The 16904-nt window shown below is 35.1% G+C and overlaps 1 protein-coding gene across 8 annotated transcripts in view; it reads left to right on the top strand.

The window, feature by feature from the left end:
- The window catches only part of SGCE (sarcoglycan epsilon), a 68710-nt gene that overhangs the window by 29445 nt on the left and 22361 nt on the right, over nt 1-16904 (top strand). For all 8 annotated transcript variants that reach the window (XM_038556842.1, XM_038556841.1, XM_038556846.1 and 5 more), the window contains 3 exons: nt 183-340; nt 6350-6422; nt 11257-11455. In XM_038556842.1, coding sequence (XP_038412770.1) covers nt 183-340; nt 6350-6422; nt 11257-11455 — 430 coding nt within the window. The remainder of the gene's footprint in view (nt 1-182; nt 341-6349; nt 6423-11256; nt 11456-16904) is intronic.

The following is a 16904-nucleotide window of genomic DNA, read 5'->3' as shown; positions in this document are numbered from 1 at the left end:
AGATTTTTTTTCTTTACTTGAGGCTCTAATCTAAATTACCAGATGGATTTTTTTTTTTTTGGTGTGTATTTAGTTTGCTACAAATGTAAGAAAAAGATTTTAGAAATATTTTGATTGAAATTATGAAAGCAACATGTGTGAAAATAACTGTTTTATATCTTAATTCTGTGCTTCTTATCTAGGTGAGATTAGTAATGATCCTATAACATTTAACACAAATTTAATGGGTTACCCAGACCGACCTGGATGGCTTCGATATATCCAAAGGACACCGTATAGCGATGGAGTCCTATATGGGTCTCCAACAGCTGAAAATGTGGGGAAACCAACAATAATTGAGGTAATTTAATTATAACAAAGTTGTATTATGAGTTTTTTTTTGTATTTTGAGTTTCAAATGTTGAAATTAAAATTTATGACAGTGGTTTTCAGTATTTTATACATAGAAACACATTAGATAGCATTTGGAAATGAACCATTCCTTTTTGCTCATTTACAAAGGTCTTTATTTCTGTTTTTATATATAAAAAGGAGCAGTCTAAGTTAGTGTAAAAAAATTAAAAGACATTTAAAAGAAGTAGATTAGTATGAATTCTATTTAAGAAAATAAATATAAACTGGAAACACTTTTTTGCTTTATATATTAATTTCAAATTTTCATGTTCATTGAAATATAGTCTTTAAACAGATACCTGATGAGCCCCTATCATGTGCTAAGTATTATGATAACTGCTTGTGGTAGAAAAATGAATAAGAGGTGAGTCCTGTTGTGTCTTCTGGTCCAGGCATTGGCATTGAAGCACTGGAATGGAAATCCATTGTTAGTCAAATCATCATAACGATTCTAATCAGAAGGTACTGTTAATACAGAGTTGTAAAAGGTAAATAGGAATTCACTTCACAAGTAGAAGGAAGGCTATCTTAGAAGAAATACCACATTAGAATCTTGGAGGTATTAAAAAAACCCAAAACACATGATGTTAGAGAACTCTAATTGGGGCTAGAAGGCAGGACATAACCCAGAGGGCAAATGATGGAAACAGAGGTGTTGAGGTTGGTAGGGGTAGATCTTTGAGGGCTCCATAAGCCATGCTGATAGGTTTAGCTTTTATTCTGAAAGACATAGGTGGTATTCGAATTCATCAGATTTTCGGCAGTATCTAACATCATACCTGAAAGGTATTAGAAATTAAAACAATAGCAATGACAATACTGACATTGAAACTTTAATGGGAATGAATACGTTTTAAAAAAATAAATGGATATAAAATCTAGAAGTGTTTCCCAGTCCATTATACCCAACAAAATCAGAATTATGATGGCGATTAATGGCAGGACAGTCCTATTATGGTTTTATCCTGATTCCTACAGGATTCTAGATTTTAGACTCTAATTTAACTCATCAATTCCACAAAGTTTAGTAGTAGTGACCAGGACAACAGCATAGGAACTACTAATGGAATTTCCAGGAGCTTATATAGGTCCTGAGTGGTATATTTTCTATGTGGTATAAACTCTGAGGGGGTTACATGCTTTGAATTTTTCTCCAAAGTTTTAATCAGCCATAGACTTTTATATGAGCTTCCAGTGTTGGTCAAGAGAAGGTGTTTTTTCTTTTGAATTGAAGTTTAAGTTAAGTTATTAACATTACTTTTCAATGATTTCTATCAATAATCTGCTTTCTAAGACAATGTAGATAAAAGATATGGAAATATATAGATATAGAAATAGAATATATAGATATGTATATCTACATAGATATAGAAATATGTATACATATAAGAAAGAAGGTTATTTTGTCTTATCAAAATAATTTTAAAAACTATTCAGTAAAGTTATACAGGTTATTTACCCAAAATAATAGCAAATGTCATTTTTTTAAATAAGTGTTTTTTTTTTAATTTATTTATTCAGAGAGAGAGAGACTGAGAGGCAGAGACACAGGCAGAGGGAGAAGCAGGCTCCATGCAGGGAGCCTGACGCGGGACTCGATCCTGGGTCTCCAGGATCAGACCCCGGGCTGCAGGCGGCGCTAAACTTCTGCGCCACCGGGGGTGCCCGCAAATGTTATTTTTTAACTGGCAAAACATTAGAGGAATTCTGTTTAAATTGAAGAACAGGGACGCCTGTGGCTGAGCGGTTGAATGTCTGCCTTTGGCTCAGGGTGTGATCCCGGAGTCCCAGGATCGAGTCCCATATTGGGCTTCTTGCATGGAGCCTGCTTCTTCCTCTGCCTATGTCTCTGCCTCTCTCTGTGTGTGTCTGTCATGAATAAATAAATAAAATCTTTAAAAAAATTGAAGAACAAAAAAGGAATGAACCTTCTACCCCATCTATTACAGAATATATTAGAAATCTTAGCTAGTGCAGTAAAGAAAAAAAAAACATAATCTGTAAGTATTTAAGGGAAGAAATAGAATTGTCAATGCTATAAAGAGTCTTTAGACTATTAAAATTTTAGGAAAGCCTAGCAGTAAGCTATAGGATCAATATGAAAAACTTGGTTTTATTTCTATACATGAAAAATAAGTATTGAGAAAATAAATGTTTTAAAAAGATACCATTTTTAGTAACAACAAAATTTATAAGGTACTTAGAATAGATCTATCAGAAGGTATGCAAAGTTTGTATGGAGAAAGTTATAAAACTTAATACTAAGATTATATAAATGGAAAGGTAGTCCATTCAGGGATAGGAATACTTGAATTCATGAAGCCATCACTTTCCCCCAATTGATCTATAGCTTCAATGCAATTCCAGTAAAAATTACAGTTGGTTTTTTCATGAAACCAGTGTCAACTAGTTCTAAAATCTGTGAAGATGGTAAATGGAAAAAAAAAAAAAAAAGATGGTAAATGGCAAGAACAATCAAGATACTCCTAAAGAAGAAAAAGAAGAGGGAAAGGTTTCTTTCCTTTCCAGACATCAAAATTTATTATAAGCCTATAGTAATTTCACAAAGATGTATAGATACAGAGATAGACAAATTAACCAATTAATAGAATAGAGAACCCAGAAACAGATCCATCTGGAACAATGATATATGTCAGAAGAGATGGTGCCGCAAATGATCGGGGAAAAGGATGTCTATTGAATGGTGCTCAGAGAATTGGTTAGCCATATGGCAAACACAAAATTAGATTCTTACTTCATAGGAAATATAAAACTCAAGTCTAGATAGTTTAAGGATTTAAATGTGAAAAGCAAAATATTAAACTATTATACGAAAATGTTGAAGAATATTTTTCTGAGTTTGGAGTAGGGAAGCTTTTCCTACATATTTTTTACTTAAGAAAAGATTGAGAAATTTTACTACACTAAACTTGTCACCTAAACTTGTCAAAATAAACCATTAAAAAATAGACAACCCACAAACTCGTAGAAGGTATTTTAAAAATATATAGCTGACTATTGATATGTATCTAAAATATAAGAGAGGACTCCTATAATAAGACATGAAAATAAGAAATAAGACATGAACAGACATCTTACTAAAGAGAAGATATAAATGACAATTAGGTAAAAAAAAAAAAAAAAAAAAACTTACTCTCATCAGTATTGAAAAATGTTCAGATTAAGACCACAACGAGAAGTTTACTCTTGGTAAAAGTCATTGAGGATGGATATGGGGATTGGATAAGTCCTTTGGAAGACAGTATTGAATATTTCACATAGCTGAGTGCCACTACCCTATGATCCAGCAGTCCCACTTCTAGGCATTTACCCAAAAGAAACACTTGCAAATGTCCACTGGAGGCATGGATAATCATGCTTATTGAACGATGTTTGTATAGCAAAACACTGGAAATCCACAGAGCAATGGAGACCCACAAGTATATCAGGAAGAGAATATATACAAAAGTTCATCAGCAGAATACATAAATAAATTTTGGAGTTTTCACATAATGAATTACAAAAAATATTTAGTAGACTTGACACACAATGTTGCATAGTTTCAGGTGAACAACACAGTGATTTGACAACTCTCTAGTTATGCTATACTCACCACAAGTGAAGTACCATCTGCCACCCTACCACTCTTTTACAGTATCACCGAATGTTTACAGCAACAATGAACATTAGCTTGCTCAGCAACATAGATAAATGCTTTAAGCATAATGTTGAATAAAAAAAAACAAATCCCAAAAGGCTACATGGAGTTAAACATTTTTATAGAGCTCAAAAACAGGCAAACTAAACAACATATTTTAAGCATACATGCATTTATAATAAAACTATATTTAAAATAAAAGGGATGATAAAATTCAAAATGGCTACTTCTGGTTGGAGAGAGGGATAGGAGAGAAATACGTGTGTCAAGCTAAGATTCTCAGGTTCATTATGTTCTGATACCATACTACTAACATAATGTTATGAATATGTCAAATAATATGCTAAAAAGGTAACGGTGAAAATTTGGCACACTTTTCATTTAACACAAGTAGTGATTTATCTTTAAATAACTTCTTTATTGATATATAGTAACATTTACAGTATGTAAAAATATTCTATTAATATAGTCAGAGTTTTGCATATTTTCAACTCATATTTAATCATATAAACCCACAGATTAATTTATTTAGCAGATATTTATTAAGCATCTAAAATAGATCAGCCACTTTTCTAGAAATAGGGGATCAAAAAAGTATACACACGTGATACCTCTCTGCTGTAAAGGGTCTTGCATTCTCATAAGTAAAATAGAATTGAGAATGTTACTGTATTTAAATATCTCCTTAGAAGTGATAGAAGGACTGTGTTCTGTTGTAGCTGTTAAAATTAAACATTAAATATAAATTCAGATAATAAAATTCTCTTCTCATTTATGAAACCTACTTCACTCTTTTTGGTACCCTGTGACTTTAAAAAATATTAGAATTTATGAAATTTATAGTAATGAAATTTGTGATAATTATGAGAAGGCTAGCCATAAAAATCTTGTCACTGACTTGAAAATGTCTAATATTTCTGAGTTTTAGCTGTGAGATATTCTAACAAATAGTAGAAAATTAATACTTTTTTCTTTCCAGTGAAAATATGATTAAGTTTTTTGCAGGGCAAACCTTTGAAATCATGAAGATTCTCAAGTCTTTTTTGCATCTTTTCAGTTACTTCTTTGTGAACAATAGTTCCTAATTTATTTTAATGACTAGTCTTAATTTTAGTGTCCTGCATGAACCTCGTTGATTATGTGTCCCAACAGATAGCAACAAGGAAGTCATTAAATCCAACAGAAATTCGACAGATTGGGGACAGAGAAATCTTTTTAACTTTGTGCAGTAATATGCTTTTCAGAATATGTACTTTGAAATATTTAAAGGGTTGGACTTAGGTATTCCAAAATTCTGGTGTTTTCTTTCGCTCTCAAATACTATTTCTGATAAGTGTGATTTCTTTCATTTCAAGCTCATATACGATGCTGTAAAAATCCTTGGTATTTATTTTTACATAGGCACAATTATTATTTTTAGTTTGAGTCAGTGTGGTCCTGCTCTCTTTTATCTCGCTGCCCACTCCAGCTGCAGTCACTACCAGGAGGCTAGTGCTGGGATGCTAAGACTATTACACAATCATTTGTTGTTTTTAAGGTACTGTAGACCTGTCTGAGTGATTTAATATCTGTTATAAAGTTAATTATTCCTTAATTTTTGAAGCCATAGCCTGTTGTTGGCCTTTGCTTTGTTTGTTGTTTGCAGTGGCTGATTCTGAGTTGACTTTGATGTAAGTTCTTTGGCTCTGCAAATGTTTACTAATATTTGACTCTACAAAGGGATTGATATGTGTTTTTGGGCATGTGCCATGAGCCTTATAGACTATGATCCTTACTGCTCTACTCCCATCGTGAGATATGATTTCTAAGAGGTTATTCATGCATATTTTGACTGGTTGGTGTGCAGTTTAGTACTGAATACAAGCAACACAAAAGATGTGCTTTTTTTTTAAGTGTACTTTTTAGTGTAATCCTCAAGCTCCATTTAAAAGTACAAAAATATATTGTTTTTGTGGGGTTTTTTGAAATCTTAGAATGGCAGTGGTAAGTAATTTCTAATGGTTAATCCATTTACTAATGATGCATCTGCATTGCTGCTAGCACTTAACGGTCTTCTGTAAAAGGGCCTTTCTGATTTTAACTTTTTGTTTTAGCATGTTAAATAGACTTGCCTAATTATTTATTTTCCCATAACATTGCTAAAAGCTCTGAGTTGTTCTTGCCCGGAGAAGGCACATTTTGTAAGTACATAAATAATGAAAATGGAAAGAACGACAATTTGTTTTCATTTTGTCCTTAATGAATTTTGTTTCCCAAATAACATTTCACTTCTTTAATATGATTTTCTTTTTCTAATAGATAACTGCCTACAATAGGCGTACCTTTGAGACTGCAAGGCATAATTTGGTAATTAATATAATGTCAGCAGAAGGTACGTATGGAAGATATGTTGCTGATTCTTTTCTTATATACAAAAGTATTTCATTATGGTTTATGTATCTATGCAAAATATAGTCAAGGATTTTCAGGGACCACATACCTAATATAACTAACAAAATGGTAAAGTATAGAAAAGAAAGCTAAACAACCTTTAATTGGTTATAAAATATCATGATGGGTGATGGTGCTGAAAAGCTCAGAATAGAGACCCAAGCACATAGGCCACTTATCTCTGCAAGCCTTGGTTTCATCATCTATAAAATGAGACCAAGACTAGCATTTCTCTCCCAAGTCTGGGGTAAGGAAGGAGTCCATGAGTTAAGAATTGAAATGTGCTTAACACAGGGCTGAGTGTAGGATACAGGATCAGTAATTAGTAGCTAGTTTTATTATTTTACTTTAAAACTGATCACATGTGAAGGCAGAGTTGTTGATGGAAATAAACTGGAATTTGGGTCACAGTCTCCTTCCTAAATAGCTAATTATTCATTTCTAGAGTCTAGAGTAATTTGGACTTACATATACTCAAATTGTAAGTGATTCTCAAGGATTTGGAAGGTTAGGGATAGGGGAATATTCCAATAATTGTTATTTCAAATATTCTGTCTTATTTTGGAGTTTTATTGGGAAAAGTACATACTGCTAAAAACTTTGTAGTTAACATTTATGTATCATGGGATACCCCCCTCTATACTAGATATCATTATGAGGGTAACAGAAGAAGAACGGACACAGTATTTTTATCCCAAAATTATTAAAACAATTATGTGTCCTAAATAGGGAATTTATAGTTCTATTTGTGAGTACAATTAAATGAGCAAATGCAAAGCATTTTTTAGGACCTACTAATTTGGAATTCATGGTAATTCAGTAAAGGTTGAGTTAAAAAATTGCCTTTATATTTTATGGAAGGAAGTAATTTATATAGAATTGATACTGCAGAACATAAATTGGGAGATTGCATAGAGATTTGAATCCCTTTACATAAGTTTTTTCCCCCGGTTTCGGCAGTATCAGATGCAGACAACCAATGTGCTAGTTTAAAATTTAAAGTGACTTTCATATATGGAAAGCAAGTCCAAATGCTAGTTCTGTGGGCCTGGGCAGAAGATTCCCTGTCCTTTTCTCCTTCCCGTGGTCTTTAGATAGGTATTCCTGCTTGGAACAGGAAGACTTTTATTCCCAACTTCAATTGTTACTGGATGCTTGCACCCAGTCTAAAGTTATTCCTGTAAAATTGGAATGCCATTAATGATCAGAATAATCACAAAATTCCCTTTCTCCTCAGGAATTCATCAGTGTAGTAGTATGGTTACATTATACTGTGCTTGGACCACTAACCTTACCATAATGCCCTCAGGGGGGCTCCCCATTCTTAGGTACAGGAGTCCTTACAGACTGAGAGACAGCCTCAAGTCTGGTCTCAGTACTGGTAGATACAGAATATACTGACATCCTAATAGGTGTTTGATGCACAGGCACCAATGTTCAAGCAGATACTAATGGAAGACTATTAGACATCTATAGGATTGAAAGTTGGCTTTACGGGCTATTTATCTAAATCAGGGATTTTGAAGATGTGTTGGTGAGGTAGGAACACTGGACAGGTTTTGGAAGCCTCCATTTTTATTTCAGGCAGAGCTGCCCTGCTGCCTTTTACATATGAAAACCAGCGAACCAGAGAGCATGCATTTATCCTTGCTGGTCTAGACAGCATAAATATGGACACTAGGATGGACATCTTTGAGCAGGGCCTGCCTACACATGTGCCATTTCTCCCAGATAAGATTAGGAAAAGAAATAGCAAAAGTTGCATATCAGGATAATCATGCTCAGTCTGACTCCCTGCCCAACTGTCTCCTGCTCTGAGAGACCTAATGGGAAATTAGTCATGTAGAATCACAGAGCATGGAGCTCAAGGAGAGTACATAGAGTGATTCTCTAAATTGGGTTTCGTGTCTCAGAGGCCTGCCACCAATCTGTTGGCCTACTGTTCCCTTGGCCTCTGTGATGTCCAAATATAGCAGGCATGGGATTTCCCCAAAGTTAGAAAGCTCCTATGACTCATCTTTGGTAGGTCTGGCAGTAGCGCTTGGCTCTGTAGACAGCAGGCAGCTGCATGGCCCAGAGCCTCTAAGGGTGTGGCGGCAGCGGGTCTCAGAAAGGAGCCACGAAGCAGGGTCACATGGATTAGGAAAAACCAAGTAACAGTTCTCCAAAAAGGAGCACTGAAAACAAGAAAAATGTTTTGCATGCTTTTTTAGAAAAGTGGTTATAAAAACACTGGTGAAATTAATGGATGATAGACTTCTAGCACACTCATAACTATATTTGGTATTATTTGTAAATATTATTTATTGCCAAGAAACTGTTCTTCATGGCATATTTATGCATGGCTGTTTTTCAGTATGGAGAAAAATGTGGCATGATTAAGCTACTGTTTAGCTATATAAAACAGGAAATGTATCTGCATGAAACAGGAAACTTATCTACATAAAATAGAATAAATATATCATATTTTAGAAGACTGCAGATGAGCTATACATCAAACAAATCTAACAAAATCACATGCAGAATAAATGGCAGTGTAGAAGATGAATGAAGAACCTTCTGTGATTAGAGCCATGAAAAACTCAATCTTTAGGAAGAGATACCACACTGTAGAAAATTCTAAAGCCTGAACATCTTCCCTGACTTCACCTCTGGCATCAAGTGTCCTTTAGTATTAAAGAACCTTCATAAGAAATGAGTTCATCAAGATTTCAGTTACTTATTGTGTAATTTTTAGTTTTTACTTAATTGTTGAATAACAGTATAATACTTTACAGATATATGAGTTTTAATGAAATAAATCAGAGGATAAATGAAGTATAATTACTGCTGAGGGCTTTAAATGTGTGTATAGTCAGAAACAATTTCTTTTCCTCTTAAAGGAAGAATTTCAGTACACAACTTATTCATATTATTTATAGTAATTGCTTAATTTTTCATATTATTTATAGTAATTGCTTAAGTTTACTATTTTAGAAGTTCTTATTCTAGGCTGGCAGCTCCACTGAGCACTTTATACACAGCTTCTATTAGGATAAAAAAAATCATCTGAGGCAAATTCAAAGATGGTAAAATCCTGAGTTCCTCTAAAGATCAGTTTTCCCCCTCTGAATACACAGGGCAAGTACCTACTCACCCTTTGGTTTTAAGTGTTAAATGGGATAATTCACCACAATCCCTTTAGCTTGGTAAGGGATAGTAAGTATTCCAAACAAGGTATCTTTTATTATTATAGAAATTTGATTAAACAAATAAAAGCTATTCTTTATCTTAATAGAACAATCAGAACGTAGGGAATGATTTTTTAAGTTCAAGAGTAACATTTGAGAAACTGAAATACAGTTGATCTTTGAACAATATAGGGGTTTGGGATGCTGACCCTTGAGCAGTTGAAAATATATATATATATATATATATATATAACTTTTGGCTCCCAAAAAACTTAACTACTAATAGCTTACTGTTGACCAGAAATCTTACCAATGATAACATAAATGAGTCGATTAATACATATTTTGTATATGTGTTATATACTGTATTCTTACAATAAAGTGAGCTAAAGAAAAGAAAATATTATTAAAATCGTAAGGCAGCCCAGGTGGCTCAGCTGTTTAGCGCCACCTTCGGCGCAGGGCATGATCCTGGAGACCCGGGATCGAGTCCCGCGTTGGGCTCCCTGCATGAAGCCTGCTTCTCCCTCTGCCTGTGTCTCTGTGTCTCTGCCTCTCTCTATGTGTCTCTCATGAATAAATAAAATCTAAAAAAAAAAAAGAAAGAAAGAAAATCCTAAGATACATTTGCAGTACTGAACTAAAAAAAAACAAATCCACATGTAAGTGGGCCCACATAGATCAAAATCGTGTTGCTCAAGGGTCAACTGTAAATTCTATTTATGTCTATTCTACTTAGTTATACTGAGAGTCTGAGTTGTATTGGTTACTTTAAAATAAATTCTAATATTAAAATTTTTTGGAGGGAAATTTGATGAGTTATTGAAGAGGAAAAAAGCTAAATCTCTAACAATGTGAGATCTGGAATTTTGTGGGAAATTTAAAATATAATTCTCTAGAATATTTAATTATGAAGTTATCAAAAGAGTAAAATTCCTATGATTTCAGATTTTTTAAAAATATAATCAATATTTAGTAGTAGTAATATTTTAACATACTCTGAAGAGATCAGTAATACCACATATTAAAAATATGGTATTTCAAATTATACATAAACAACTCATAAGCAATTACGGATATTTTGTAATGTCTTCTCTATTTGGAAAAGGTGTTGCTCTTACTTCTATGTTCAAATGGGCATAGCACTACCTAGGGGCATAGTGATTAAATAAGAGAATGTATGTGAAAAAGATCTGTCAATTTTAAAACACTATAAATACAAAATATTACTCCTACCTATGTAGGGTTCTGGAAATGCTTCTTCTACCGGGTACCTTGGTAGACGAAGAGACTGACAGGTCACTGGCAAATTGGAAGTGGATTTAGCAGGTTTTTTTTTTTTTTTTCTTTTTTGGCCAAATCCTATAATTATAAATGGCTCTGCTATCCCTTGGTTAATTACATTGTAGGTAAAATTCTGTGTCCAATGTAAGTTATGTGTTTAGATATTTCCTCCATTATACAGAAAGCCTTTAAAGTCAATATTAGTAGTGTTCCCCAAAGCCAGGATTATGACAGAAATAAACAATATTGAATTGTTCTTTTGTTTCTCTTTCAAAAGACTTCTTCATTAATGATATGCATATCCTTTTTCACCAAAATTAGACTTCCCGTTACCATATCAAGCAGAATTCTTCATTAAAAATATGAATGTAGAAGAAATGTTGGCCAGCGAGGTTCTTGGAGACTTTCTTGGGGCAGTGAAAAATGTGTGGCAGCCAGAGCGTCTGAATGCCATAAACATCACATCGGCCCTAGACAGGGGCGGCAGGGTTCCTCTTCCCATTAATGACATGAAGGAGGGGTAAGCAGACCTTTATCTCGTTGCCTTAAATATGCATTTTTAAATATGGTGATCTTATCAAATGTATTATAGTTGGAAGATGGCCTATTGCATTTTTTTAAATAAGAAGTAGGTGTTGTAAAGATATGAAAACACTAGCAATTTTCTATATTGACAAAGAGGTTACGTTACTGGTTCTTTATATCTGATGTTCCAGGTCCTGTGAATTCTAATTTTAGATCAGGATCACCATCATAAATTACAGCACTAAGTCTCTTGTACCTTCCATAGAGAGGCTGATTATTTAGAGCCCTGCATTTCAAAGAAAAATTGATGCTCCAGTTATCAGCTGCAGGACACTCAGATTGCTGTAACTTTATTCTAGGAAACTATTTCTTCGCCTTTAACATTCTTTCCACCATGTGTCGGTGACGGATGGCCAGAGTGGATTTGAAACCTATTTCTAAAGCCTGGCCTTGTCACTCATCAGCTGGGTGACATCAGGCAAATACTGCACTCTCTTTTGCCTCGATTTCCTCATTTGCTCCAAGGGGGATTGTACTCTTTCTTCCCTCAGACTTGATGTAGCGTCTAAATGAGACAGTGCAATTGAGAGGGATTTGCCCACTCTCTTGCCTTACAAAGTGTGACTTACACCCTTGTAGAATTTAAGAGACACTTTTTATGCCTGGGTGAATTGAGAGGATTGAATGTCGAATCACGCTTTGATCTTTAATTTTTAACCTATAGGTTGAAGCAGATCTGCCTTAAAAAAAAACCCATTCTATAAACGTATGAGATAATGGAATAAATCACAGTTTATATAGCATATCCCTTTCGAATTCCTCCTTTATCCATGTACATGATAACATTTTTATATAGATGCTATCTAGAATTAACTAGAGTACCCGGATTAATAAGAATTATACTTAAGGGCAGTTTTAAAGGAGAACTTTGTTAGAAATAAGGGAAGAGATCACAAATAGACATAGATGAAGTATGAGCGTAGGCAGAAGGGGGTTAAGGGATAAGCAGTGAGCTGTGAAGTCCAACTTACAAATTTCAGAATTAAATTGTAGCTTGTATGTTACAGTAATGGGTTTTGAAGTCAGTCAAGCACACATAGAAGTGCCTTGAGAAAAAATAGTTGCTTTATCACCGGTCTATCTGTTGGTTGGTTTTCTATATGAAACCATAATTTTAGAGCTTACATTTTTTTACTTGAGAGTTTCATGATTCTCTTTCCCACTGGGTAATTAAAGAAGAACCATGGAAAAAGATGAACGGGGGGTCTCCCCTGAAAACATTCTCCAAGCATAAAGTCTTTTCAGTAGTTTCTTAAAGTAATATGTTCTACAGTGATAAAACAATGACCAAAAGATGGTGGAGGAAGCAACTCAAACACCAGGCCCTGGTAGAGTTTTCCCTAGCTGGGCTTTCTTCTGGGCTCACTCTTCCCTCATCAGTAATATAGGCTCTACCCCCAGAGGTCCTTTTAGAAACAACTAAATTGAACTAAACAACTCTCTAAAGCAGACTCTGACCTGAAACAGTGCTTTCCAACCATGTCTTGGCTAAGAATTGCCAGTTGAGTTTTAATAAAAAAAATACAGAGGGGGCGCCTGGGTGGCTCAGTCGGTTAAGCATCTGACCATTCATCTCAGCTCAGGTCTTGATCTCAGGGTAGTGATTCAAGCCCACACTGGACTCCATGCACAGCAGTTAAAAAAATTGGGTGGATGGACAGACAGATAGGTTCCTGGCTTCTGCGTCCCCCTAGAGAGTCTGAATCTTTGAGGCTAGGGCTGGGCCTGAGCATGTGACTCTAAATTAAGAACAGAATTTTTGTCCTACAAGTACTTGTTAGAGAATTCAGTCATTAGCTGATCCCCCAGCACCTGCTAGAGGGTGGCATGTACTGTCAGCTATTTGAGAGAGTCAGTCCCATGGCATTTATTTGGACCCTGTTGTCTCAGATCCCTTCCCAACTTGAAATGCTTTCCATGAGTTTTAATTTAATGTTAAGCCATAACCTTTACAAAGTATTCGTATGATAAGTCTTTTAAAATAGCATTTCTATAAATTGTAACCAATTCCAACTCCACTGCTCCAGTGTCCTATATGAGAACCAATGGAACAAGGGCATACTTGAGTATAATTCCAGAAGAAAGAATTGTCCCTGGGAATGATTTTGCATACTTTCTTTAGTTGTTATCTAATGCCATAGTAACAAAAATAATTTTTTTTTTACGTGTTGCCTTAAACTTAGAAATAAAATCCTGTGCTTGACTTTTGTACCATACTTTTCTTTTTGTTGATTTGGTCCTAACACTTAATTTAGTTAATAAACTTTCTGCCTCTGTACTTTCTTTTGAAAAATAATAGCTAGGAATCCCTTTTTAAAAGGAAATATTAAAGAAAAGTAAAAAGAAAAAAAAGCCAAAATAACAAAAAACAACCTAGGGTCAGACACAGCAAAGGAATTCCACCCCTTTCTTTTCTAAGATTTTCCCTAAAAATATAGTCATGCACTCCCACCATATTAACTAAGCACCTGACAAAAGTGTTCTGCTTATTCCACAGTAACAAAAGTCCCAGTCTGTGATTAAAAAAAAAAAAAAAAAAAAGAGTAAAACCTCCATGAAATTATTTCCTATTTTACTCATGGTGGGCACAATCTGCTAAAAGCAGATTTTTCCCTACTTGATGTATGTATGTAGATAAATACAGAGCGGATGACTAAGAGAAGCTCTCGGTAGTAGACCATCAGAGTTAATCCATGGCCCTTCCACAGTCCAAAGCACTGTTCAATGCCAATCATCAGGAACCTACTCTGCAGCATCCCAGCCCCTCATCCCTCCTGATGCACATTTGTTCACCTCTTCAGACTCACTGACAGCTTTCAGACTTCTCCTAAATCTAACAGAAAACAATTATAAAGATTTACTTCAAAGTAAATAAGCTGCTGCAAAGGAAGCCTGAGCCTCCTGCAAAGATTTTCTTTCCTTTGCCAGACCCATAACCCCGGGCAACTGTGCTCTCTCTGGGTGTGGCCTCTGTGCTGCTTTTGCTCCTAATACTGTGCCAGAGGCTAAGGACTTGTGGATGCATTTAGCCTGGGATGAAGCTAGTGGAAAGAGGAGCAGTTTCATATTTCACTCTAGGCATGGCAGAGCTGCCAACCCGGGGTAAGTGATGTGGTGTAAATGGCATCTATGAAGGGAATGATAGGGTGTGAGGATTAAGGAATATACTCACTTTTCATAAAGAGATTGTCAAACCTCCCACTATTTCCTCTGGTTACCAAAGCATGTGGATCTAGCCTCAATCAGCAACAGAGAATCTTAGTTTATTCGTTAGACAGTCTCACAAAGTGTTCCCTCTAATTAATTGTTTGCTTTCTGCCTTATAAAGGCGTCTGTGAGAAATTACACTTGAGGAAGAGAATGTGAGTCAGTGGCTGCCAAATACTGCTCTGATGCAAGGTCATGATCCTGGGCCCGTCCGTAGTGTTCTGTTGAATTTGTCCCCATGTTTGGTGATTTATAAGATTGTCCTTTATTCTTAATAACGTGCCTCCTACATTTTTGGTGCAAATACTCTCTTTTGTTTTGTTTTGGTTTTTTTTTTTTTTTTGTATTTTTTTAATTGGAGTTCAATTTGCCAACATATAGCATAACACCCAGTGCTCATCCCGTCAGGTGCCCCCTCAGTGCCTGTCACCCAGTCGCCCAACCCCCCACCCACCTACCCTTACACTACCTCTTATTTGTTTCCCAGAGTTAGGAGTCTCTCATGTTCTGTCACCTTCTCTGACATTTCCCACTCATTTTCTCACAAATACTCTTTTGGAATGATGGTGATATATGATAATATGATAGGAACTTCTCAAAAGAGCCTTTAATAATGTAAAAATTGGAAGCCCATCTAAGTCCATTTTTATAAGTATAAAAATAAACCAATATATGAAATCAATGTAACTATATGTCTAAAATCTATCCTACGTGCTACACATAGATTGACTTATTAAGTACTTTTATTGGGGAATAGTATACTAACCTTTGTGCTCTAGCGATTAAAAAAAAATATCTGTGCTCACAGTCTATTAGGGACCAAGCAGTAATCAGATAATTAAAAAACAGTCTTATACATATCCCCATTGAGGTAGTCACAGAGAGTGTTCCTCCTTTGCTTCAGGTCCATGCCTGGAAAGGGTTCATAGAAGACGTGAAGCCTGATCTGAGTTTAGACTATGAGTACAAATTAACCTGCTCAAAAAATAACCAAGGAGGAGTTCTAGGTAGAGGGGTCAGTCAGCTTGGGCAGAAGCCCTGAGGTAGGAGAAAGCCTAGTGGATTCAATAACCTACTTCATGTGGATTTAGAGAACAGGGATCCAGAAGTGATAGTTACCAAGGAGGTAAAAAACCAGACCATGTAAAGGCCTCGTATATCAGGAAAAATTGTTTAGATTTTATTCCAAAGCATTAGGGACATTTGCAGAAAATAACACATGGTTGAAAGAGTAGACTGAACCCAAATGCCTCTTTTCTGCAAGTATGAACTCAGGGTGTGAGTTCATACTTGCACTGACATGGTTTTGAATTTTTATGCTGCACTTTCATTTTATTGTGAAAATAACAGCTTTATTGAGATGTAATTCGCACACAAAACTAGAAGAGTCTGACCCTTGTATGCCAGTTCCCTCTTCTGATAATTTATTCCTTCTCCAATGAAGAGGGGCAAGCAAGTAGTAGAACCAGAGTCTGGAAGTGTCCTTTGTTTTCTTTTTTATTCTGCATTAGACCTTTTATTTAGTTTAACTTATTCTTTATTTTTCATCTCACTTTTTGGCCGATTGATTGCATATATGCACAAAACAAAGAAGTGGTGTGAGGGACAGAGGGCAGGAATCATAGTGTATTTTCTAAGGGCTCAGGAGTTCCCAGGCAACATGTAACATGTGAACACATTCTTTTCTAAACTGTCTTTTATTTCCTATATACACAAAATTAAGAATAAAACACATTTGTTACTTGGACAATTAGGTCAAATATGCAATCATTGGATCCATTTATCTGGCAGATATCTGGCTATAAAAGGCAGAGTTTGGACTTATTTTTCTTTTTAACCTGTTACTTGGTTTTCAACATTGTATGTGTAAAGGCCACAGTGAATATGTTCTCCCTCAAGGCAAATTGAGTTGTTCAAATTGGAAGAAAAGACTCCTTCATAAGGAACAAAATCTGCCTGTGTAGATCAATTCTTAAGAGTTTGAGGCACCATGTTTTGTTAACATTGGTTGAGAGCCTCGTAGTTGGCAACACATTCCTATCTCATCTGTTTACACCTTTGAAAGTTTGAAAACATGTGGCTAAGGTCATAAAGGTAACGATCATTTTCATTTCGCTTCATAAAAATTTTAAGTTTCTTCGTGTCAGAAAGCTAACTGAAAGGAAAACAGATTATGA

The sequence above is a fragment of the Canis lupus genome, chromosome 14, assembly GCF_011100685.1.
Source record: "Canis lupus familiaris isolate Mischka breed German Shepherd chromosome 14, alternate assembly UU_Cfam_GSD_1.0, whole genome shotgun sequence".
In the NCBI taxonomy this organism is placed as follows: domain Eukaryota; kingdom Metazoa; phylum Chordata; class Mammalia; order Carnivora; family Canidae; genus Canis; species Canis lupus.
Note: the sequence above shows the minus strand (reverse complement) of the source record. Positions and strands in the feature narration are given on the sequence as shown.